The sequence below is a fragment of the Pelobates fuscus genome, chromosome 7 (genome assembly GCF_036172605.1).
Source record: "Pelobates fuscus isolate aPelFus1 chromosome 7, aPelFus1.pri, whole genome shotgun sequence".
Lineage (NCBI taxonomy): Eukaryota > Metazoa > Chordata > Amphibia > Anura > Pelobatidae > Pelobates > Pelobates fuscus.
In genome coordinates, this window is record NC_086323.1 from 182,898,676 (window position 1) to 182,925,425 (window position 26,750).

The 26,750-nt window shown below is 43.6% G+C and overlaps 2 protein-coding genes across 2 annotated transcripts in view; one reads left to right on the top strand and one right to left on the bottom strand.

Moving 5' to 3' along the window:
- UCHL5 (ubiquitin C-terminal hydrolase L5) overlaps positions 1-20,197 on the bottom strand; it is a 287,690-nt gene extending 267,493 nt beyond the window's left edge. Inside the window, exons 1-2 of the mRNA XM_063426950.1 lie at positions 20,097-20,197; positions 5,099-5,162 (exon numbers count right to left, since the gene is read on the bottom strand). Of these exons, the coding sequence (XP_063283020.1) occupies positions 5,099-5,162; positions 20,097-20,172 (140 nt within the window). The 5' untranslated portion in view covers positions 20,173-20,197. The remainder of the gene's footprint in view (positions 1-5,098; positions 5,163-20,096) is intronic.
- Positions 20,198-20,405: 208 nt separating this feature from the next.
- The window catches only part of RO60 (Ro60, Y RNA binding protein), a 64,089-nt gene continuing 57,744 nt past the window's right edge, over positions 20,406-26,750 (top strand). Inside the window, exons 1-2 of the mRNA XM_063426949.1 lie at positions 20,406-20,564; positions 25,924-26,524. Coding sequence (XP_063283019.1) covers positions 25,945-26,524 — 580 coding nt within the window. The 5' untranslated portion in view covers positions 20,406-20,564; positions 25,924-25,944. The remainder of the gene's footprint in view (positions 20,565-25,923; positions 26,525-26,750) is intronic.

Consider the following 26,750-nt stretch of genomic DNA (forward strand, 5'->3'; position numbering starts at 1 on the left):
TGGGACTAATAAGCACCTCCAAAAATTGACAGTTCAATAAGGAAGTGAAAATTTTGATAGGGCAGCAATACAGCATTTTAAATAGGATCAACCACAATTAGTAAGTGGAGGACTTCTCTTCTGGAGCAACTCTCATCATCATCAGCCATCAATATATATATATATATATATATAAAAAAAATACCTAAAGCAAGGATTTGAAATAGAGGAGCAAAAAATGAAGGGGAGAGGTTGCTGAACTAATAGACCCCTATGATTCCTAATAAACACCTTTGTGGGTGTTCTAAGTTGTCCCTAAGAAGCTAATAGTCCAAGTCCATATGATTACCCTTGGTTAGAAAATTAACCCATAAAAATGGAACTCCAAGTTTGAAAAAAGAAAACACAAAATAAATCAATAAAGGGTGTTAGACACCTAGTGCTCCCATAGTGAGTGAAGTGCTCAGTTAAATAAGCCGACGCGCGTTTCGGTGCGTTTGATAGCACCTTCGTCAGGGGTATGAAAATACCTGTATTCCCGCCAAAGATTTAAAGCCCTTTTGGCCAATCAAAAGTCGTTCTCTAAGCGCCTCCACAATCACTTACATCTGTGTGGAAAGGCGTGTCGACGGCTCCTATGTCCACCGCCGGTAGCTCCTCCCCTTCTTCCCTCGTCATTCGTGCAGCCAGGCTGCAAATGGGAGGGGCCATCTGATCATAGCTAGCCCCTCCCCCTATTCCTACGTCCTCCGTGCAGCCAATCAGGCTGCAAATGGGAGGGGCTGTCTGATCGTGGTTAGCCCCGCCCCTTTCCTCCTTCCCCGTTGCTATTACAGCCGATTGTATTAGATGTAAGAAGAGGGGAACAGGAGGAGGGATGGAGCTTTGATGGGGCCAAACCCTTTCATGGATCAGAAATCCTTCCCATTTATGACACCACAGGTCCCCCATCCAAGTGTTTGGGGGCGGTATTAGGGCGGGAGGAGCTGTCAAGCATTTTTTGGCAGCTCCTCCTAGCTCAGACCATAGAATCTTGTAAGAGTAATTATATATGTGTTCTAATCTTAAGGTTGCTAATCTAAATCGGAACCTTCCTTTTACTATATAAATATATCCAACAGTATGCGGCCAAGTGGGTTATCCAATACATATTCTTTTCACTTTTATCACCGCATAACTTTTTGTTAATCGTATTCTGTTATTACACACATAAAATCTTGGTAAAATTAATATATATATATATATATATATATATATATATATATATATATATATATATATATATATATATATATATATATAATGTTAATTGTGTTCCAAATATCCATATAAGACTTGTGCTTTTCCTTTAGTAAATTCAGATAAGTGGTTCCCTATGTAAAGGGAGAGGAAGGGGAGGGGGAGAGGAGGCAGAGGAACATCAAGTTGTTTAGGGAAAAGAGATATTAACTTTGGAATAAATATAAAGTGAAATTTTCAAAAAGTGTGAGCAAGAAAATACAAATTCCAGAGTCATAGTTTGCTTTTACTGTCCCTATTGCTTTGTTAGATTATGTTACATTTACTTTTAGAGATCACTAATAAATGGTGAATAGGTAAAGCCTTCATTCAGCCCTGCTGGTGATAATGTATTAAGGCGATATATCCAAAAACACTCTTGTCCTCAGAAGTTTATCCAGATTACCTTTCCTTTGATCCATTTTGATATGTTCAATACCCAAGAATTTGAGTACTTTGATGGAAATTTTTTACATGTCTGGATACTGAGGTTTCAATGTGTCTCTTGGATTTGACGGAATTAATATGCTCTAGGATTCGTCTTTTAAATGGTCTACAGGTCTTTCCCACATATAACTTATCACATCGGCATATCAAATAGACCAAGCCCTTTGTATTGCAGTTGAAAAAAGGAGTTTGGATGGAAAGTGTCTGAGCTATTAAGGAAGCTCTTTGAGTCTTTACAGATATAGTTACACGCTTTACAGCGGCCACATCTATAGGTCCCCAGAAGTTTATTAGACAGATATAGATATAGAGATATATATATATATATATATATATATCTATTTATAATCCTCTTAGCATATTCCCACCCTGCATCATATGTGGCAATACATCTCAGTTGTTTAGAGTAAAAATTGGTGTGACTTGTCGGATATAGATCTTCCTTTATAAGATCTTTGCGGTCTGTTATTAGAGCTCTATGGTACGCCCTTTTTAGACATTTATGGGGGTATCCTTTAGCCCTGAACATTGCTCGTAACTCCTTAGCTCTCATTTTGAAATCTTCCATATCGGAGCAATTTCACCTAAGGCACAAATATTGCCCAGTTGGTTTACCTCTTTTTAGCGGGGTCGGGTGATGGCTCTCCCAATTTAATAAGCTGTTAGTAGCTGTACTTTCCTATAAAGGTCAGTTTTCATTGTACCGTTGGGTTCCGGGATCAAATTAAGATCCAGGAAACTCAGCGATGGTTTCCCCATTTCAAAGGTGAATCTTAAATTTAGATCATTCCCATTGAGGTATTGTACAAATTGAGAGAAGTCTTCAGGTGTACTGTTCCAGACTATCATAATATCATCGATATAGCTCTTCCAAGAGAGGATATATCGAGTGAATTCCTTGGATTTGTCACTGAACACAACTCTTTCTTCCCACCAGGTGCAGGTTGGCATAGGAGGGCGCACAAGACATCCCCACAGCCGTGCCCTGCACCTGATGGTAGTATGTGCCATCGAAGATAAAAAAATTGTGTGTCAAGACAAACTGTAACAGCTCGATAATAAAATCATTATGTTCTTCGAGATGTGTACCCCTCTGTTGTAAAAAGTAACGTATATGCCTTAATCCTAAAGCATGGGGGAATCGAGCTGTACAATGATTCCACATCTAAACTGCAAAGATTAGAGCATGTGGGCATCTTCAGTATATTTAGATGAGACACATTGAAACCTCAGTATCCAGACATGTAAAAAATTTCCATCAAAGTGATCATACAGTACTCAAATTCTTGGGTATTGAACATATCAAAATGGATCAAAGGAAATGTAATCTGGATAAACTTCTGAGGACAAGAGTGTTTTTGGATATATCGCCTTAATACATTATCACCAGCAGGGCTGAATGAAGGCTTTACCTATTCACCATTTATTAGTGATCTCTAAAAGTAAATATAACAATCTAACAAAGCAATAGGGACAGTAAAAGCAAACTATGACTCTGGAATTTGTTTTTTCTTGCTCACACTTTTTGAAAATTGCACTTTATATTTATTCCAAAGTTAATACCTCTTTTCCCTAAAAAACTTGATGTCAATTCCTCTGCCTCCTCTCCCCCTCCCCCTTCCTCTCCCTTTATATTGGGAACCACTTATCTGAATTTACTAAAGGAAAAGCATAAGTCTTAAATGGATATTTGGAACACAATTAACATTATATATATATATATTCATTTTACCAAGATTTGATGTGTGTAGTTTAATTCTGGGCTAAACTCAAAGACCAGGAGACCTTGTAACTGTATGACCCAGAACCAGTTACATCAATAACAGAATACGATTAACAAAAAGTTATGCGGTGATAAAAGTGAAAAGAATATGTATTGGATAACCCACTTGGCCGCATACTGTTGGATATATTTATATAGTAAAAGGAAGGTTCCGATTTAGATTAGCAACCTTAAGATTAGAACACATATATAATTACTCTTACAAGATTCTACGGTCTGAGCTAGGAGGAGCTGCCAAAAAATGCTTGACAGCTCCTCCCGCCCTAATACCGCCCCCAAACACTTGGATGGGGGACCTGTGGTGTCATAAATGGGAAGGATTTCTGATCCAAGAAAGGGTTTGGCCCCATCAAGGCTCCATCCCTCCTCCTGTTCCCCTCCTCTTACATCTAATACAATCGGCTGTAATAGCAACGGGGAAGGAGGAAAGGGGCGGGGCTAACCACGATCAGACGGCCCCTCCCATTTGCAGCCTGATTGGCTGCACAGAGGACGTGGGAAGATGGGGAGGGGCTAGCTATGATCAGATGGCCCCTCCCATTTGCAGCCTGATTGGCTGCACGAATGACGTGGGAAGAAGGGGAGGAGCTACCGGCGGTGGACATAGGAGCCGTCGGCACGCCTTTCCACACAGATGTAAGTGATTATGGAGGCGCTTAGAGAACGACTTTTGATTGGCCAAAAGGGCTTTAAATCCTTGGCGGGAATACAGGTATTTTCATACCCCTGACGAAGGTGCTATCAAATGCACCGAAACGCGCGTCGGCTTATTTAACTGAGCACTTCACTCACTATGGGAGCACTAGGTGTCTAACAACCTTTATTGATTTATTTATGGTTTTCTTTTTTCAAACTTGGAGTTCCATTTTTATGGGTTAATTTTCTAACAAGGGGTAATCATATGGACTCGGACTATTAGCTTCTTAGGGACAACTTAGAACACCCACGAAGGTGTTTATTAGGAATCATAGGGATCTATTAGTTCAGCAACCTCTCCCCTTCATTTTTTGCTCCTCTATTTCAAATCCTTGCATTAGGTATTTTTTTATATATAAATTGATGGCTGATGATGATGAGAGTTGCTCCAGAAGAGAAGTCCTCCACTTACTAATTGTGGTTGATCCTATTTAAAATGCTGTATTGCTGCCCTATCAAAATTTTCACTTCCTTATTGAACTGTCAATTTTTGGAGGTGCTTATTAGTCCCATAGCAAGTCTAGATTACAGGATACCCCTTGCTATTCAGTAATAATTCCTTTAGCATATTGCCTGTGTATCTAAATCTATCAATAAAGTTTAAATGATTGGATTCTCTATTGGCATGCCCTAGGATTAGATACATTGCTATTTGTAGCATTCCTATATGAACTTTCTCCAAGTTTATTTTCCAGTATTAGTTACACTGTGTTTTAAGTGTCTACTGTAAACTTTGTAAAAAAAAAAAAAAAAACAGATTAGGAGCCTCACTATATTGGGGGCTCCTTTAGCTATTCTATTTTCCATTAATAGGTTACTCCAACCTGTTGAACATTTTTTTTTTTTTTTATAATGCCCTTTTGGGCACTTGTCACTTGAACCTAGTGAAATAATAGCAGTTAATTTAAGACTTACTGCAAGTCTTCGAAATGTTCTTGTTCTAAACTCCAAATCTCTTCCACTTGAACACCTTGGCAACCTGAAAAAAAATAATAAAAAAAAACGGATGAAATTAACGAGATGAATATTACATACATAAAAACACATGCATAACCAAAAGCATCAGTATGAGCTTGTTAGACATACCATTCTAAAACCTCCATCCTGGATACTTTGCATGAAATCAATGCCATCACAGACTACATTACATATGACATTACTGATATCAATTACAGATTTTGCTTCACAAAAGGGACATCATCCTACTAGTTACAGCAAATAGTTAGGAAAAAAAATAGTAAGGAGAAAAAAAAAAAAAGACCATGTAAACTGCAGGCTGAAAGAATAAGAGGATGCTCTGTTTTAAGGTGAAGATGAGAGAGTATAAGGAAAATATTAAGTAGAGCAAAAAGAAGTGACCTAGGGATGTGAAGGGAAGAGACCAGTGAGGAACAAGCTACGTGTTAGAGGTGTCTAGGGAAGTCAAGATGAAATAGTAATAAAGAGACTGACAATGAAAGAGAGAGAGGGAGTACTCTGCAAGCAGGTGGGGGTGGGTGGATAGGACAGTGTAAGAGATAAGTGTCGGAAGAGTAAGGTAACAGTCATTATGTGCACTGAGAATAACCAGGTAATGATATGATATTAATATGAGGAAAGGTCAATGTTTGCAGAAAAGGAATTGAGGTTAAAGAGGAAGGTGTACGTGAGATAGAAGAAATAGATAGAGAGGTGCTTGTGTGTATGAAGGTAAGGATATCGGTTAGAGTGAAGACAAGAAATTTAAGAGGACAATTACAAGGGGCACATGAGTTCCATAAAATGTAGTTTTTTTGATCTGCAAGTTGAGATCTGATGTCACTAGTGATGTGGGTCATGTTATCCATCCAATGGATTCATGTGTATTGTAATTAAATGATCGTATGCAAAGCACCAAGGTTGGGTTGGCAGTGCAAGTTCGAAATTCACATTATTTTTTTAATTCTGATTAAGAATTTAAATTCTGGGGGTGGTGCCTGACGGCAGAGCAGACGCATGTTACTGCTGCTCTTGCTTCTTACTGCAAATCTAGTCGATTTACGCTGAGCAGAGGCTGTGACCCAACTTATTTTGGCTGCCAAGAGAACTGTGATACCGAGCCTTACAGGATACCACCACACAAGTGAACTTTTGCAACGGTTCTTACCGCCCAGTCACTGCGGCCTACAAGCATGGCAGGCGCGGGAGAGACGGCCGCTCTCCTGCCGTCTCAACACACTGCCAGGCAAACCTTGAGCCACCGTTCCCCCTCATATGGACCAGTGGGAGTTATCCCGGTCCCCTCCGACCTAGTATGCACAACACAGTCGAATACGCCTGTGTGGCGGAACCAACCTCGACGCTGGCCACTGGAGGAGCCTGGTTGCCCACCTCTTGCCGCTGGACTATGGCCCCATGTTTAACACTGTTCTTTTTCCCTGCAGAAAGGCTGGTTCGTGCCTTTCTGCGGACTGTTAAAGTCAAGAACACCGCTGAGCCGCCGACCTCCCTTCTCCTACCTGCAGTCAATTATCCGAACAACGGTCCATTCGGTACTTTACGGTTTAACCCATGCTACCCCAGATAGCTATGCCATGGAGCCCAGCCGTATACTGAAAGACTGTATGAAAGACTTTGGCTCCATGGCGATTGAACTGTATGTATGCGATCTGAGCGCTATCCGGTAGTAATGGGCGCTCAGATCTAAGCTATCTGGGGATAGGTAGAATGTGTATGTTCTATGTGATAAATGTAACAGTATGTATTTTATGTCTTTTATGGTCTTTTGTCTGCCATGTGGTTAATGGAGTTTTGCCTCTGTCCTTGGAGATAATTGGATTACTTCCCAATTATCTCCAGGACAGAGAGGAGGGATTGTGATGCATTGTGGGATTGTAAGCTTGTGATTGGTTAATGTCCAATATGTTTCCCAGTCTTCCATCTGGTCCCCCCTAGGGGAGTGTCCACCAGGTGGGAGACCTGCATAAAAGCCGGGCAGGTAGCCCCAGTAAAGGAGTTCCTGCTTGACCCTCAAAACAAAGTTGTCTCGTTCTTGGGGGGAATTGGATTGTATGCTGTTACAGTGTGACTGCCAGGAGTGTAAACTGTTCGTATGGTTTTTCCTGTTCGGGAGTTTGGAGCATTCCCCTGGTTCCAGTTCGGGAGATTGGTGAATTCATGTGTTTGCCGTTCGGGAGATTGGTGAATTCATGTGCTTGCCGTTCGGGAGATTGGTGAATTCATGTGCTTGCCGTTCGGGAGATTGGTGAATTCATGTGCTTGCCGTTCGGGAGATTGGTGAATTCATGTGCTTGCCGTTCGGGAGATTGGTGAATTCATGTGCTTGCCGTTCGGGAGATTGGTGAATTCATGTGCTTGCCGTTCGGGAGATTGGTGAATTCATGTGCTTGCCGTTCGGGAGATTGGTGAATTCATGTGTTTGCCGTTCGGGAGATTGGTGAATTCATGTGTTTGCAGTTCGGGAGATTGGTGAATTCATGTGTTTGCAGTTCGGGAGATTGGTGAATTCATGTGTTTGCAGTTCGGGAGATTGGTGAATTCATGTGTTTGCAGTTCGGGAGATTGGTGAATTCATGTGTTTGCAGTTCGGGAGATTGGTGATTGCAGTAGCGGTCTGTGCATCTGAAAAGGGGAATATCGCCTAAACGGTTTTTAACCTCGTGTGCAAAGCGGTCCGTTACAACCTGCCTATTACAGCCCGAGTTACGGACACACCAGGCCCAGCAACATGGCAGACGCAGCCCGACTATCGAACCCAGCAATCACCAACCACACGCCTGGATCTGATCTTTTAACACTTCTAGGACCAGCTAGAGAAGCTCCTCGCTGGGCCTCTCCCTACCCACGGAGAGAAGCTGCATGAGATTGGGGTGCCGAGACAGAGCAAGCCTATCCTGGGAAAAACAAACCCCCTCATACTAAAACAGCGCACCAAACGCCCGCCCAAAGGATACCTCTAGCATTGGCCACTGCGTAGGAAGACCGCCCACCGCTGGCAGCGGCAGAACACCGTGGTCTTCCGTGGCGCCCAGAAGGGGAAGACCCGGCCCCAACGAGAACCCGAGTCAGTGGCACGCAGATGGAGGCCTGGAGCTGGAGAGGGGCCGCTCCTTTCTCGCAGCTCACCTTCGCCCTCCAGAATCACCAAGCATCAGTAACTAAACGGCCCAGCAAGGGTATTGGCTGACAAAGCGGCCCACGAACTGTGTCCCCACAGAAGACAGAGTGTTGTGCCCGGACTGACACCATACAAAGTTTGAGCCTTTACTCTTCGGTGTTTCTCTACTTACACGAGCAGACTGTCTTTTAAGCAATCTGCACCTACTGGATCTTCAGACTTATCTGTCAACTCGCAGGATGCCCAGTAGCCAGTGACTTCTCCTAATGCCTTGGTTAACACATCCTTCTTTATATTCACAGTATATAAGTTTGAATCGTTATTTCTTTTGGTGTCCTCACAAATGCAGTTGCCAAGTACTTAGTGATGTGTGTGTCCTAAGGTGGATATCAGCCTGTTGAATTACTCTAATACCGTTAATATCCATGTGATTATTATACTCTTAATTACATATAGGCTGAAATACTCTAATCTTTGCGTACGCATGTTCTAGTAGCACACTCATTAATAGCTAGCTTGATCTGGCTACTGTTAAACTCATAAAACATAACGTGTGCTTTGTTAATCCTGCCTTCACTATACTAAATCACAGACTAGCCAGTCAAACCTACTCCGAGCATGCTACAATGCCTAAGCTAGACATGTATCCCTAGCTGGTGAAAGGCACCACATGTTTAAAAACATTATTTTGTTTAAATAGTACTGCTCACCAACATTTAAGATCTTTCTTTAAAGTTGTTAACTAGTATGCTTTTTCCGTTTATTATTTTTATGATAAAATGAGGCTAGAGCCAACTGGAGTTTATAGTTGTACACTATGGTTGCTAATGTTACTTGATTACACTCCCTTTTCTTCTTTCTGTAATGTCCTTCAAAAAGGCCTCAATAAAAGAAAGAAAGATTGACAAAAAAAAATAAAAAATAATTATGGGTGTCAACATAACTTTTTTGCCAATTGCCATGAGCTGTGAATCTCAACCACTGGTTCGGAATATCGTGCCTCCCACCTATCCCGAGTACGCCAGGACAGTCTCAATTTTCTAGTCCTAGCCCAACTTTTGGGGACACCAGGGAACTTTTTCCCTCTAAAAAAAAAAAAAGTAGAACAAGCAGATCATGAGACAATCGTGCTACACTCCGGGAACTAGAACTGAAACATTGTTCCCTTCTGTGGGCTGGCCTGCTTCACTGGCAGAGAGCTTGGCATGCATTCACGCTAGGCTGACCATCCAGTAATTCAGACGGACTCACCCCCTTTCCACAACTGGGTCACTGGACTACTCGATTCATCCCTCCAACAGGTGTCCCACATCTCGATGTTGGAGAATGGGAAACAACCATTATTTTCATCAGGCTCCAGGCAACTGCTCAATTGATAATGCTTTCCTATGCGACCGTCTGAATGCGCGCGCAGCTCTTGCCGCGCGTGCATATTCAGCCGACGGGGCGGAACGGAGGCGGATCGGAGGCAGAGAGCTCCCCGCCCAGCGCTGAAAAAAAAAAAGGTACGTTTTACCCCTTTTCTCCTTTCCAGAGCCCGGCGGGAGGGGGACCCTGAGGATGGGGGCACCCTCAGGGCACTATAGTGCCAGGAAAACGTGTATGTTTTCCTGGCACTATAGTGGTCCTTTAAACACTTCCAATAAAGAGAGAGACCTAATGTGAATTTCTTATCTCATGCTCTGTTAATAGTATGCAGGAGCTTCCTGTGTCTGATTAAAGGGGCACCTATAGTCAGTAGAACAACTAAAGCTTAATGTAGTGGTTCTGGAGTCTAAACTCCTATCTCAGCAGGCTTTTCAATGTAAACGTTACATTGCTGCATAGTAAGTAACACCTCTAGGAGCAGTCACTGAGATGACCACAAGAGCTGTTTCCTAGTGCAGTGCTGCACAGTGTGCAGCACTGGTGTTCAGGGTCTCCACGCTCTGCATGGAGGAGTTGAAAGTTCCCCATAGAGATGTATTGGTTAAATGCATCTCTATGAGGAGATGCTGGTTGGCGCAGCGCTGTGTTTTTACGCGCAAGTGCAATAGTCTTCAATGCTTTCCTGTGAAAAGGAGTGTGGTACGGAAGAAAAGGCAAGTAGACTTACATTTTCAGATCGATCTGAGAGGTCAGGGGACCTAAACAGTCACACAGGCACTCAAGTGATTAGAAATACATGTTTTGTATACCTGACAGTATAGTGTTCCTTCAAAATTCAGGAGGTAACTTCTAAAGCAATCAGAAAACAATTTTTATGCTGGCTGCTAGGGCATCATAAACAAACAAAAAGAGATTTGATCCCTTAACGAAAGATAATGAACCAAAACAAAACCTGGAATGCGAGCTATAGGTCTGTTCAACCATAACTGGCCTATTTCATATTAAAGTGCACACATACTTATTACATATAATTTGGTTAAGGAGAAATAGGGTTTTCATTTTACATCAAATATTTATTTATGGAAAAATATGAATAAAATAAAAGTGTGAGAAATAAAGAAATTTTATTTGCCAAGTTCTGCAAAGCATTTTTGAAATTCTTTATTTATGTTGTGCATCGGTTAACAATCACAATTGCACAGCCACAACAGCTGGTGCAGTCCGAGCAATAGACAGAGACACAGATGTGGCTTCAAATACATTGCACATTTTTTGTTATAAGAAATGGGTAAACCGTAAGATAGGAAAATCGGTCTAGACAAGCAATGTCATACAGTCTAACATGAGGTAAGCTAGCTAGACTGGTGTGTAGTAAATCATAAGATACTATGCGCAGCTATACGATAATCTATAGAGGTGTACATTTATTAACAGTCTATTCACTCAGATAAAGAGAATGAAAAGAAAAAAAAAAACTAAACAAAAACAAAAGGAGACATCTGCGAGACATCTGGGTCAGAACTGCCGCCTAGGTGAATGCTGCAGGTCAAATATGTAAGGGTGAGTTTCAACTAAGCCACTGTATGTGAGAAGAGATGTACACATTGCTATTAGTTATTATGCCTGACGATGGCAGTATTTTACGTGGGTGGCGAATTAGACTGGGTTCAGGCAGAAGGGGTGGGGATGGGGAGTACTATGGTTGGTAGATCGTCCTTTCAGCGTCCTTTCAATAGACATACTTGCATTTTGGGAGAACATGAGAACAATATAATTAAAACTGCAGAACAAGTTAATGGACCAAGAAACCCTGGTGCTTTGCAGCATAGTGGCAGGCTGTCAGGGTACCTGAAGTCTCTACCTCTGAGAGAGGTAGAGACTTAGAAGTTTATCCGTCCAGAAGGGCTGTTTCCTCCGTCCCTCGCGGTCCTTCCGGTCATTTACACGCCGTCCGCGAGGGATCCACTTCCTTTTGTAACACGACGCCCAGCAGTCGACGTCATGACGCCAACCCGGACCGACCTGTCACTCAATTGTCTGGAAACTAATCAGGACTCGTCGGAGGCGTGTCTACTCTCCTGAGCCAGGGTATTTAACAGTGCTTCTTCCATTTGCTCATTGCCCTGTCGTGGTTCTAGCCTGTCTAGTCACTCAGCGCTCTTGTATTCCAGTTATCCTTTTGGTTCCGACCCGGCTTGTTTGTATTACTCTGCTTATCTCTGTTACCCTTTGACTCGGCTTGTTCCTCGCTTACCTGTCTTCTCGTTCCCTCGACCTCGGCTTGTCTTTGACCATTCTCTCTATCTCCGTACGTTAGTCCGGCCATTCTAAGGTCCGGTATACGTACCTTTCTACTGTCTGTACTCTGCGTGTTGGATCCCTGTCCCGATCCTGACATTACGACAGGGCCAATGGATCCTGCAAGTACAAACAGTCAGCTTGGTCCTTCCGATCCTAGGTTTGAAGCCATGGAACACAGAATGGATCAGATGGCCCTAGCACTACAGGCGTTATTATCTCGTGCTAATAACCCACCAGAGGAGACGCGTACTACTTCTATTTCCCCTGTGAGTTCAGGCCTAGAGGTAGCCACTGTAGGTGCCTCTTCCCGTATTACCCCACCAGTACGTTATGGTGGTTCACCTGAGAAGTGTCGTGGTTTTTTTAAACCAGATCAGTATCCACTTTGAATTACAACCTCGCTCCTATCCTACAGATAGGGCGAAGGTTGGATTTATTATCACCTTATTCATTGAGAGAGCTCTGAGATGGGCCAACCCATTATGGGAGAATGATAACCCGTTAGTATATAATTATAATGCCTTTGTAGCTGCCTTTAGAAGAACTTTTGACCCTCCTGGTAGAAAGGTCAATGCAGCTAGATTACTTTTGCGCCTGAGACAAGAGAACCGAACACTTGTGGATTATGCACTAGAGTTCAGGTCTTTGGCGGCAGAAGTTAAGTGGAATGAGCAGGCTTATATAGATGTATTTTTGAACGGGCTATCAGATGTAATCCTTGACGAGGTTGCTACTAGAGAGCTTCCTGAAAAAGTGGAGGCCATAGATGGTAGACCTTTACTTGAGCCTGTTCTCTTTCGTGAAACCATACCCGTTAACTTAACTGTTGGTATCTTACACGAGGAAAACTTATCGCTTATGCTTATTTCGTCCCCTTCTGTTCCCATAGTACTGGGTTACCCATGGTTAAAGAGACATAACCCTATTATTGATTGGGAGTTAGGGGAGATACTCTCATGGGGCCAGGGTTGCCAGGAGAGGTGTTTACGGAGGGTTTCTCCATTGGGTGTAATTAACACACCAGGTAGTTCTACCCAGTCTACAGATATACAGATACCGCCTCTGTACCTGGATTTAAAAGCAGTATTCGACAAAAGGAATGCTGATACTCTACCTCCACACAGGACTTTTGACTGTAAAATTAATCTGCTACCTGGTACCATGCCTCCGAGGGGTAATGTATATCCTCTATCCACCAAAGAGAATTCAGTTCTAGAGGAATATATTCGGGAGAATCTAGACAAAGGATTCATTAGGAGATCTTCTTCTCCTGCCGGTGCTGGGTTTTTTTTTGTTAAAAAGAAGGATGGTTCCCTAAGACCTTGCATTGATTACCGAGGTTTGAATAAGATAACCATCAGAAATGCCTATCCGATCCCCTTGATTAACGAGCTGTTTGATCGCCTAAAGGGCTCTAAAATTTTCACCAAGTTGGATCTCAGAGGGGCATATAACTTGGTGAGAATCCAGCAAGGACACGAGTGGATGACAGCGTTCAATACCCGTTATGGGCATTATGAATACACGGTCATGCCTTTTGGTCTTTGTAACGCACCGGCAGTATTTCAGGATTTGATTAATGAAGTTCTTAGGGAATTTCAACATGATTGTGTTATTGTGTACCTGGACGACATACTTATACACTCTAGAGAGATTGAGACCCACCACAGACAAGTCAGAAAGGTATTACACAAACTTCTTCAACATGGGTTATACTGCAAATTGGAGAAATGTAGTTTTGACCAGTCTCAGATAGACTTTCTTGGTTACGTGATTTCTGGGGAAGGCTTTAAGATGGATCCCGACAAACTCCAGTCTATTTTAGATTGGCCATTGCCTAAGGGACTCAAGGCTATTCAGAGGTTTATTGGTTTCTCCAATTATTATAGGCGCTTCATTAAGGGATACTCTTCTATTATTGCGCCTATTACCAATATGACCAGACAGGGGGCTGACACTAAGACTTGGTCTACTGAAGCTCTCGTTGCTTTCAAGACTCTCAAGGAACTTTTTGCTTCTGCTCCAATTTTAGTCCATCCTGATACGACTCTGCCGTTCCTACTCGAGGTCGATGCCTCTGAGACAGGCGTAGGTGCTATTCTGTCACAAAGGTTAGGGGTGGACAAACCACTACACCCTTGTGTTTTTTTTTTCCAAGAAACTGTCTGGCCCTGAGAGCAGATATGACATCGTGACAGGGAATTATTAGCGGTCATTATGGCTTTAAAGGAGTGGAGACATTTATTGGAGGGGACCTTACATCCTGTTACCATTTTAACGGATCACAAGAACTTGTCCTATATTGGGGAGGCTAAGCGACTGTCCGCCAGACAAGCTCGTTGGTCCTTATTCCTGACCCACTTCAATTATGTGCTTACTTATAGACCTGGTTCTAAGAACTCTAAAGCCGATGCTTTGTCTCGCCAATATGAACCTTCTACTATATCTGAACCGGTTCTTTCCTCTATAGTTCCGAAATGCAATATTATCGCTAACACGAATCTCAGGATTCACTCTCCGTTACTTGCCGAGATCTTAAAGCTGCAACATCTAGCCCCTAAACAGACTCCCGGGGGTCGACATTTCGTTCCTCCTGCTCTTCAACTGGAACTGTTACAATGTTTCCACAACAGCAAGGTGGCTGGACATCCTGGCATTCGCAAGACGTGCGCTTTGATCTCTAAAGACTTCTGGTGGCCTGCTTTACGTAGGGATATCAAAGATTTCATCGGTGCGTGTGAGGTTTGTACTAAGACCAAGCAACCTCATACGCTTCCATGTGGATTTCTGCATCCCTTAGAGGTTCCAGAAAAGCCGTGGTCCTGTTTGGCTATGGACTTTATTGTCGATTTACCTATATCTAAAAAACAGACTGTTATCCTCACCGTGGTTGACAGATTCACCAAGATGGCTCACTTCGTTCCTCTGCCTAAACTTCCGTCTTCTCCCGAGTTGGCAGAGATATTCGCAAGGGAGATTTTTCGTTTACATGGGATACCCTCCCAAATTGTACCTGACAGAGGTTCCCAATTTGTTTCTCGTTTTTGGAGATCCTTCTGCTCTCAACTGGGTATCAAATTGAATTTCTCTTCCGCCTATCATCCTCAGTCTAACGGAGCTGCTGAACGCACCAACCAAAAGATTGAACAATATTTACGTTGTTTTGTTTCCGAACACCAGGACGATTGGGTCGGTTTGATTCCTTGGGCGGAGTTCGCGCACAACAATCTCGTTTGTGATTCTACTCATTCAAGCCCCTTCTTCATGAATTATGGCTTTCATCCATCCATTCTTCCCTCGGTTTCTCCTTCCCAAGGGGTACCGTCGGTTGATGTTCATGTTGCCAATTTGAGGAAGTTGTGGGATCAGACTCGACAAATTCTTCTGCACAATTCTATGCTGGTTAAGAAACACGCTGATAAACGTAGAAGGTCGGCTCCGGTTTTTGTTCCAGGCGATAGAGTATGGTTGAGTACTAGAAACATTCGTTTAAAAGTGCCTTCCATGAAGTTCGCTCCTCGTTATATTGGACCTTACAGGGTTCTGACTCGAATTAACCCAGTTGCGTATCGTCTAGCTCTCCCATCTGCCTTACGCATCCCTAACTCCTTTCATGTTTCATTGCTGAAACCGCTAGTCTGCAACAGATTTTCCTCCACGGTATCCTCTCCTCGCTCTGTTCAGGTGGAGGGTCAGGAGGAGTATGAGGTCAACTCTATTATTGATTCTCGAATCTCCCGGGGGAGAGTACAATATCTGGTCGACTGGAAAGGATATGGTCCTGAAGAGAGGAGTTGGGTACCTCAAGAGGATGTTCATGCTCCTCGCCTCCGCAGGGCGTTTCACTCCCGCTTCCCATCTCGTCCCGGTTCCTTCCGCCCGGTGGGCGTATCTGAGAGGGGGGGTACTGTCAGGGTACCTGAAGTCTCTACCTCTGAGAGAGGTAGAGACTTAGAAGTTTATCCGTCCAGAAGGGCTGTTTCCTCCGTCCCTCGCGGTCCTTCCGGTCATTTACACGCCGGCCGCGAGGGATCCACTTCCTTTTGTAACACGACGCCCAGCAGTCGACGTCATGACACCAACCCGGACCGACCTGTCACTCAATTGTCTGGAAACTAATCAGGACTCGTCGGAGGCGTGTCTACTCTCCTGAGCCAGGGTATTTAACAGTGCTTCTTCCATTTGCTCATTGCCCTGTCGTGGTTCTAGCCTGTCTAGTCACTCAGCGCTCTTGTATTCCAGTTATCCTTTTGGTTCCGACCCGGCTTGTTTGTATTACTTTGCTCATCTCTGTTACCCTTTGACTCGGCTTGTTCCTCGCTTACCTGTCTTCTCGTTCCCTCGACCTCGGCTTGTCTTTGACCATTCTCTCTATCTCCGTACGTTAGTCCGGCCATTCTAAGGTCCGGTATACGTACCTTTCTACTGTCTGTACTCTGCGTGTTGGATCCCTGTCCCGATCCTGACACAGGCATGCTTCAGGTGGTTGCTGCAATGTTCAGATTTTTCTTAGGTCCGTGTGGGACGAAGGGATCACTCTGTCAGGGTTCCATCAGTGAGCTGGCTTGTTTGCTCCATGGGGCTCAGTGGTGTGAAGAGAGTCATGTGGAAGTCCCAGTGTAGGTAGCAAAGCTGCTGTTTTCTGGGAAGTCTCGGACCGCGTGTTTGTTTTCTCCATGTAAGATCTGCAGTGTACGAGTCTGGTGCCATTTGTATCTTACTCTGTTTTTGCAGGAGCGCAGTGAATGGCCTAAGTGACCTCCGCCAGGCGAGTGTACCCCCAGTGCGGTCCGCATAGAAGGATAATTCCATTGATTCAAATTTATAGGGTGAACAGTCCCTGGTCGCAGCCATCATTGTTGCTTTGTCTGTATATTGTTGGAACCATATGAGGAGGTCCCGAGGTGCCATGGTTTGCGATTTGGCCGGTTTCGGGGCACGAAAGAAGCCAACCAGATTGATTGTTTTAGCTTGCCGTGGTGACAGCAGAGCCACTAGGAGGCGTCTCAATAAATGTGGCATCTTGGCCATCGGAGTGTCCTCCGGGATGCCACGAATCTTAAGATTGTTGGCCCGGCGTGAATTCTCCAAGGCCGCAAAACGGCGCACGTGTGCCTCATTCTGAAACTGAAGTCCCTGGACCACTTGCTGCAGTGAGGCGATTTGGTCCGAGCAGACACTGGAGGCAGACTAAGGCTCCCATTCGACCGGTCGGGACGTAGATGTCAGCACGGAGCGTGGCGACGTCTGACTGGACGGTCTTCTGGAGGTCTGCAAGGAGCGACTTCAGGACTGTTGTCGTCACTGGGGAGTTATCTGCTTTCTGGGTAATCAGTGCCAGTCTCTGCACCAAATGTAAGTCGGCCGCCTCTTCCCCTGAGAATTCGTCCGATAGCTTGGAGTAGGTTTCAGGGTAGGCGGCCATCTTAGGCTCAGTGGCTATGCGTGTTTGTCGCAGGAGCTTGGTGATGTATGTATGTATGTATGTATGTATGTATGTATATGTGTATATATACACATATACATACACACACACACATATATATATATATATATATATATATATATACACACACACTATAGGCATATACACTAAAACTGCATCATTAAGCAAAAGTGGTTTTGGTGCCTATAATATCCCTGTAAATAGTGGGAATTGAAATATATATATATATATATATATATATATATATATATATATATATATATCCTGGTGGAAGATATATATGTACATGTATATCCCGACGAAAGATATACATGTACATCTGGAATACCATGCAAATGGCAAATTTTTTCAACAGTATAAAATGAGAAATCTTTAAAAACCTGTACACCACAATAAATATAGCAGTAACACCTTAAGAAGAATCTTTTTAACACTGCTATGTGTGTGGGATGCAGTGTGTGTGTGTGTGTGTGTATGGGGTACAGTGTGTGTATAGGGGAGAATGACTGTGGGTCTGTGGGGGTTTGTGGGTAGATTAAACATATACATACATACATACATATATTTACTAATTTAAAGGGACACTATAGTCACCAGAACAACTATAGCTTAATGTAGTTGTTCTGGTGAGTATTATAGTTCCCGTCAGGCTTTTTTCATGTAAACACTGTGTTTACATTGCCTTTAGGGACACCTCCAAGTGGCCACTGGAGGTGCTTCCTGGATCAGTGCTACCGAAAAAAACAGCACTGACTTTCAGCGTCCCCACGTTCTGCATTAAAACGCTGAATTTTACTCAAAGATGCATTGATTCAATGCATCTTTATGAGGAGGTCCTGATTGGCCAAAATGGCATTTAGCCCCGCGCTGATTTTAGCCAATCCAATGCTTTCCCTATAGGAAAGCATTGGACTGGCTAAAAATTGTCCATTTTGATGATGTCACAAAGGGGGCCGGGCCAGCGCCGGCTGACCTGCGTGGCACTGGAAATACAATAACTTTTATGGGGGGTTTGCAAGCCACCTAAATTGGGATATCCACCTAATTTTGATATCCCCCCTCCCTGCTTGCCTTTGCCTGGGAGGGGGGACATTTCCTGCAGTCCCTGATGGCCCCAGTGGTGAGAGTGAACTCTTGCGAGATTGGAGCGTTGCCATGGTAACCACAGCAATAATCCGAGCTCACGAGAGGAGAACCTGGCAGAGCTGCAGGTTAGACCTTCACCGTGTCCTCTCTCCCTCCCCTGCCGGCTGCAAGCATTACATTGCTAGCGGGCCGTAGAGGGAGATCTCTTATCTCTCCTCCGGTCCTGCAGAGCCAGCAGGGGAGAGTGAGGCACTTTTCCCGGGGCTTTGGTTCATGGAGTGAGCTACACATAGGAGAGAGGAGATCTTTCTGGCCCTCCATTTACATCAGAGGAGGCACCCTTAAGGCGGACATATTCTTCAAACCTTGTGAGTGCAACATGGAAGAGTAATTTAGCCATGTTGTGGCGATATTACACTGTGTTAACATTTTATTTTAGATTGTGCAGCTGTATCCAGTTTTTCTTTGTATATTTGTTTATGTGGTAGTCAGCTGGGAAGACAACCCTCGGAAGCTGATTTGTAAGTTAAATGATGCACCTATAGAAGTGTAAACACTGCCTTTTCTCTGAGAAGGCAGCATTTACTTTGAAATGCCCACAGAAAAACCTCTATGGACACCATAACTACTACAATAAGCTGTAATGGTTCTGGTAACTATAGAGTCCATTTAATCACACACAGCAGGCTCTAGCATTAACATAGCCGGATAAAAATTATTCTGAATTAGATTATGCAATAAAGGAAGTTTAAACATTAGATCTTCCTTTACAGGAAATGCGTATGGAGACTGTGTAGATCACATGCTGGGTTAGTGTGACTAGGACTGCAGTGGTTATGATGCCAAGAGTACCCAGGTACATCTCCCAATTAATGGAGCAAAGTGTCTTACAGGTGTATGCCCTCTTTCTTGGTCCGGTCAGGCACCTGGCCTTCCCGTGAAGCAGGGTTTAGGGTTTCCCATATTTACCTCATTTTTTCTTATGCTTTCTAAACTCACTCCATGCGGGAGGCAGTTTTCTAACTAATCGGTGAACTATCCCAAGGAATGCTTGAAAAACGCATTGGGCATGCACAACAGAATTGCACATGGCCAGTTGGAAAATCTCTTCATGGGCGGGAATACAGCGCAGACGTCCGCTCCTAGCAGCTGAAACACCAGGAACTGAAGACCGTTTGGAAGAGTATAGAAGCGTCCCCGAGGAACAGGCTAATGTTAGGAATGCTTACTTCTCCTGTCCCTGGAAGTCAAAAAGAACACCGCTTTTTCTAACGCATTTGGCTCTTAAAAAGGTGGTAGTCATTTGGTGGCACTACTACAAGTGGCCCAATGTAGAAGACTCCATACATGAATGACACAAGCCTTACAATTAGAATAAACATGCCTGCGAGCAATGGAAACGAATATCTCTTTAAAGAAAGCAGTGGCAGTGAAACCAGATCCGTCTGGAATCATTTACGGAATGAAATAATTGACAGGAAGCAGCGGCTGGAAAATACCATACACATCCTGGTCACCAGCTGTATAATCACAGCACTGCTTCATGGTTGAATCTGATTGAATAGAAAACACGGATAATACATTACTCTGACATGGAGTACAGAACGAGGACGCACCAAACCCTTTGATCAGTTCAGTGAAGACCCCGGGGTCACTCTCCATCAGACACCACTCTCCCGCACTGCCCGCCATAGCTCCAGTCGGCTATTCTGATGACGTCAAATGAAGAGCGACTAACCCACGTGTGAAAAAAACAAAAAAAACTTTAGAGCAACATGCGCCATTTTTGATCCTGGCATCATTGTTAGATAATATACTTGAAAATTATTATTATTATTATTTTTAAATCGTGCCAAAAAATACACGCACGTGTTTGCAAAAGGCTGCTAAACTGCTTGAATTTAATAATGTTGGTGGTCTACATTTGCCAAAGCTACTTCCGTCCCTACACAAAGATGGCCGCCAGTAAAACCAGGAACCTTTAGCAAGACCACCGTCCATCCCCGGATATATAACAGATTGTGCAAAACCTGTCATTTTGCTGGCGTTGTTAACTTTCACTGTAGACACAAGCAGCGTTAACGGTGAGTGGTTGAGTTGGAGTAATCCCCCCCCCCCCTATTTTTTTTTTATTTATTTATCTATTTAATATGTATGATGTTTGTGGGATAGTACTGTATTTAGAATTATAGTATTAATTTGTTTGAGACAGAAGTTATTTACAGAGACTTCCCTTTTTTTTTTTTATTTTTTTTTTTAAAGAAAAAATCCATTTGTGGGACTTGGGTTATGGTTATTTATTAAAGTGAGCGTCTTCAGCGTGAACTTCAAATTTAAGGCTAGAGAATCCGAATTGAAAGCCTAGCTGACTTTGAAAATCTATCTTCAATTTAGCTATATTGATCTTAGATTTTAAATTCTCTTTAGTAAACAACCATTCAAGAATATTTACTGGTTACCACGTCAACTCATTGCATAGTTGTACCAGTTCTATAAACGAATTCAGCCTTTATAATTTGTGAAATGAGTGCATTTAGATTTACAGTGGGTTTCTATAAACCTTGTTTCTATAATACTTGTGTCTCTCTGCTCCCACACCACCCCAAAAAAGTTTGTCATAATAAAAGTAAAATCTTAAAGGACCACTATAGGCACCCAGACCACTTCATCTTAATGAAGTGGTCTGGGTGCCAGGTCCCTCTAGGTTTACCCCTAATATTATACCAAGATCCCTATCATTCTCACTAGTACAATCAGTACCGTTTTCAGCAATTGATGATTTATTTACCAAGTATGACTAAGCTCTGACTCAGATTCAAGCAAAACTCACTCGGTCAGCTGTGTACGTTTTCTAGAACAGCAGCTCTGAATTTTCTATGTAAGCACTTCTCTTCTCTTCTGTATGCTCCACTGAGAAGCTAAACCCTCAGGCGGACGTACGGTCCTATCATTTTTACAGCGTACCTCCACAGTAATACTTATACCATACCAAGCCTCCTGCCTTATATATATAAAAAACCCCAACAAGCTATACCTCACTTTGAGACTCCAACCCAGTGTATTGCATACACTCTCTGCACAATTACTTTATTTACGTCTAATTAAAGATTTTTTTATTTTCCTTTTCCCTTTTTTTACCAGGGGAGCTTTATTGCTACCTCCGATATGGGCACACCCTGAGTTTAGTGTTATTTGGAAGCTGGACTTTCGCCCTCCCTCCCTCCCAAATACCTTTAACTCTTGAGAATTCCTTACCCTCTAGGTTTAACCCTTTTTGCTGTAAATGTAGAAGTTTCAGAGAAACTGCTATGTTTGCAATAGGGTTAATCCAACCTCTAGTGGCTGTCTCATTGACAGCTGCTAGAGGCGCTTCCGCACTTCTCACTGATTTTCACAGTGAGAAGACGCCAGTGTCCATAGCAAAGCATTGAGAATGCTTTCCTATGGACTGGCTGAATGCGCAAAAGTCTTTCGCCAAGCGGACCAGAATAGCTGACTGCGTGCCGCCCATGTGATTGACATAGCGGACCACGGAGATGTTGTCCATGTGCAGCCGGATGCACATCTGGCAGTCCCGTTCGCAAAACTCCGGATCGCGAAGTAGCCTGCCAGGAGTTCCAGAGCATTGATGTGGAGATGATACCGGAGAAACTGACGGAAGCCAAGCACAGAGAGATGGACACAGGTTTCTTCAGGAAGGAAGAGATTCTTTATTCGGTTCACCGATCGGGACTAATGTCACCAAAATACAACAAGTTCTGAGCCCCGGACAATAGTGTAGGCTCCTTATATAGGCATATAACTCCTCCCATAATAAGCTCCACCCACACATTCTCTTAACCAATCAAAACGAACAAGAAATAACTTCCTGTTTGACCGCATGGCTTGTCCAGCACAATGGAGGAGGGGAATACTATATCCGGTATTCTCGCACATGCTCCGTACACTACTGATCGTATCTTTGCCACGTGCAACCAACCGACCTATACACCAGTATGTGCACGTACACATGCCACGTGGTAATCTCGGCCTACTAAATTTATTTTTACCGAGATTCCACCACAGAGAAGGGATTAGTCTTCCGACCAGCGTCCCCAGTAGTCACAGCGTTGCAGTGGGCACCCCAGCTGTGGAGACTTGCGTCTGAATCCACCGTGAACTCCGGTTGGGAACAGTAGATGGCCCTGCCATTCCAAGCTGAGAGCTTGTGGATCCACCAGGTCAATTTGTGCCGAGTTTCCGAGTCCAGAAAGAACCATGTCCGCATAGGATGCCCCTCTGCGAAGGTGTGCAATCTTCAGGCGTTGGAGGGCACGGTAGTGGAGAGGGGCTGGGAACACCGCCTGGATTGATTCTGCCAGCAGGCCAATGATCCATGCCAGATGGCACAGTGATGGTGCAATTCCTTGTGGATGGTCCGTATATTGGACGGATGGGGACTGAGTGATTACACTTCGGAGTCCACAGTTAACCCGAGGAACTCCATGCATTGTGAGGGGGACAGGCATGATTTTTCCCAGTTGAGGAGGAAATCCAGGTGAGAGAGGAGATCCATTGCAGATGTCTAAGGAGGACCGAACGATCCTGTGATGAGTAGATGATCAGCCGAACTCCTCGACTGCGCAACCAAGCCATGGCAAGGCGCATCAATTTCGTGATGCACCAAGGAGCTGACGAGAGTCCAAATGCGTCCTTCAGATACAACTTCGCCCTCCAGTCTCCCAAAAGGAGCAAGTCTCGTAGGAGATGGATGCCCTACATCTTGAAGTGGCGGTAGCGCACCAAAGTGTTTAGGGCACGGAGGTTAATAACTAGGGGGGACATAGGGGCTAGTTCTATCACCCCTTTTGTGTGGAAGGCCGATAGCCTAAGAGCGAAATAGGGCGAGGAGGAGGAATGTGACACGGAGTGTCGACCAATTCGATGTGAAACACCTGAACGGTGGTCAGAACCCAGACATCTGAGGGTAATGGTTGACCAGGCATGGGAAAAAAGGATGGCGTCTGCCCCCTACACAAATATTGGAAAAAATATGAGCTTACCGTAAGGGCGTCTGGAACCGGAGTTGCCTCTGGAATGCCATGGTTTTCCACGGGAGGGGAAGAAGGGAGATTGATGTCTCGTCTCCTGGTAGGGTGTTCTCAAGGTGTAGGAGCCTCGTCCCGATCCACCGGCGTGGTAATTGGAACGGCTGGACAGACCACCCCTGAATCTGCTGGCCCTGGTAGAGACCCGCCTTTGAAATGCCCTCTTCATGGAGGATTAGGCCTTATCTGGGCTGGAAAAGACCCACAAAGTGCCCCAGGTCCTTAATAAAGGAATGCCCAAATAACAGGCTCTGGGCATCCTTGCCCGCCTCTGTGAGGGCGAGGTTGGCTAGTTTGGGCTTGGTTTTTTTTTTTGGTTTTTTTTATGGCTTTACACCGTTCTATGGACAGGGAGGTTTTAACGCTGCCCTCTATGCAGATTGCCCTCTGCACCCAGCCATGGAGTTACTCTGGGTCAACCTGCCTCTTTTCAGCTCTGGCGATTTCAGCTAGGTCAAATGGTTTGGCCAAAGGACCAAATATGTCCAGGTGTTTTTCTTGGCACGATTTAAGGAAAGCAATTTGGAAACCAATTTGGAAAGCAATTGGGTCAACTTAAGTCAACTATAGGGGTCTCACAGACTTTGCTAGACACCAAAGGTCTTGGGCATTCTGCTCTGAGCTTATTACGCGCTGCCTTACTGAGGGGGTGTCGTACCCAATTCTCTAGGTATCGTGCCACATGGTCTGCAGGGAGCCCTGCAGTAGCGGGGGAGTCACTCACAGCCACCCCAGATTTGAGCAGGGACAAAAGGGTCAGTGTCCTGCCCGCATACTTAGTCAGTCACCCATGGACTCCGCATCAGCCTCCTCACTACACCAGTTTTTCTGAGTCGGAGTCGCTCTTTTTGTGCTCTAGCACATTTCCACTGCCGCGCCCGTTCTGCCAGGCGCCGAAAGGCTACTTTGCGTGATATGGGCATACTATCATGGGTGGTCACTGGTGCACCCGTCATATTGGTTCTGGAGGCAGGGGGACTTAAGTGCCTGGATATAGCAGTCTCCTTTTTAGGTGCGTCCCCTGTAAGGCCTGGAGCAGGACGAGCAGTTATGGACTAAAATAAATAACCGAAACAGACTGCAACGATAATACGCAGAGTGAAAATCCCCAGAACAGAGACCTATAGAAAGTCCCTAAACCGGTCCTTACAATGGCCGGAATAATAGAAACTACAAGAAATGCCAGAAACAAGCCAAGGTCAAAGGAACATGGAGATGCACAGTAGCGAGGAACGTAGCCGAATCAGAATAGCCAAGGGTAAACCGGGTCAAAACACAACAGTCAAAAGAATACAAAGTTTTGCTATACCATGTCAAAGTGTTTCAAGTAAAAAAATTCATTGGGGAAACCCTGCTGTAGAGGGACATGCATGGTCTGTAACTGTCCCAAGAATAAAATGCGTGGAGGGGAAAACGCAAAAAATGAACTAATTTGATTTATGTTTGTGATAAAATTGTTAAATCAAAATTGTCAAAAAGCTCTTGGGGGTTGTATTTTCTAGAACTGTATACTATTGTGCATCGGTTTTGAAATCTGTTCTGTTACTACTGTAATTCTACAACGTTTTAGCTTTAAAACCATAATTCACACCTTGCAGTAATTGTTTTATGACTTATAAATCATTATTTTTTTTTAAATCTGACATTATAGACATATTGACCAATTTGAATTAGAACTATTTAGGGAATATATTTTGAGTTGGTTTTCTTTATTTGCTCTTGGTGTGTAGAATTTTTATATGTAAAAATTAGGGGGGGGGAGGTGGTGGTGGTGGTGGTGGCGGTGTTTTTTTTTTTGTTTTGTTTTTGGTTTTGTTTTTTTTTTCTCTTCTCTCTCGAAAAAGACCACTGCATTAGTGTGCAGCTCTGCATGGAGACGCTGGTTTTTCCTCTTAGAGATGCATTGATTCAATGCATATCTATATGGTGATGCTGAATGGTCAGGGTGGCACTGCCCTGTCTCCTTGACTATCTCGGCCAATCCAATGCTTTCTCTGTGGGTATATTCTATAATATCAATTCTGATCTCAGCCAAAGAGGTGGATCAGGGGCAGTGCCTGCAGAACCATGGAGAATTTGAAATAAGGTAAGTTGTAACCCGTACTAAGGTGATGGGGGGGCAAGCCCCTTTTTAAAAAAAAAAAAAAAAAATCCTTTTAACATTCTAGAATCAGAAATACATGTTTGTGTTCCTTTAACCCCTTAAGGACATGTGACATGTCATGATTCCCTTTTATTCCAGGAGTTTGGTCCTTAAGGGGTTAATATGACAACAACAAAAAGACTGACTTTTGTGCAACAAGTGTTCAAAAGACCGTTTTTAATATAATGAATAAATATTTCTGGTTTTCCATAGGTTTTACTTAAAGATTCAAAGATGGAGACATCAGTGGACCAAACACAGCCTTTAAATGAGAAGCAAGTAACCAATTCAGAAGGGTGTTATGTGTTCCAGGTATCAGATATGAACAGGTTAAGGCGTTTTTTGTGCTTTGGTTCAGAGGGTGGAACTTATTATATTGAGGAGAAAAAACTAGGCCTTGAAAATGCAGATGCTATACTTCGACTTATTGAAGACGGCAAAGGCTGTGAAGTCGTTCAAGAGATCAAGTCATTCAGCCAAGAAGGAAGAGCAGCCAAGCAGGAACCTACACTTTTTGCTTTGGCTATATGTTCCCAGTGTTCTGATCCAAAGACTAAACAGGCAGCTTTTAGGGCTGTATTAGAAGTCTGTCGTATCCCCACCCACCTTTTTATATTCATTAAATTCAAAAAAGCCCTTAAGGATGGCATGAAATGTGGCATATGGGGACGTGCTCTTAGAAAAGCTGTCTCTGATTGGTACAACACAAAGGATGGTCTTGCTTTGGCAATGGCGGTTACCAAATACAAGCAACGAAATGGTTGGTCCCACAAAGACCTTTTAAGATTGTCACATACAAAACCAGTCGGTGAAGGTAAGTCTGAACACTTAATGTTGTTTGAATTTTGTTTGAACTTGTTTGAATTTGTTTTATTTTAATACTTTATCCAGGGCTTAAGATTTCTATTCACAACCTCTTAGTTTACAATCTATGGACAAGTATATAAGTGTAAAGAAATCACCACAATAAATAATATATAAGTGACAAAATATATACTTATCTCAGTATTTCAAATGAGACAGCCTCCCAGGTCATCACC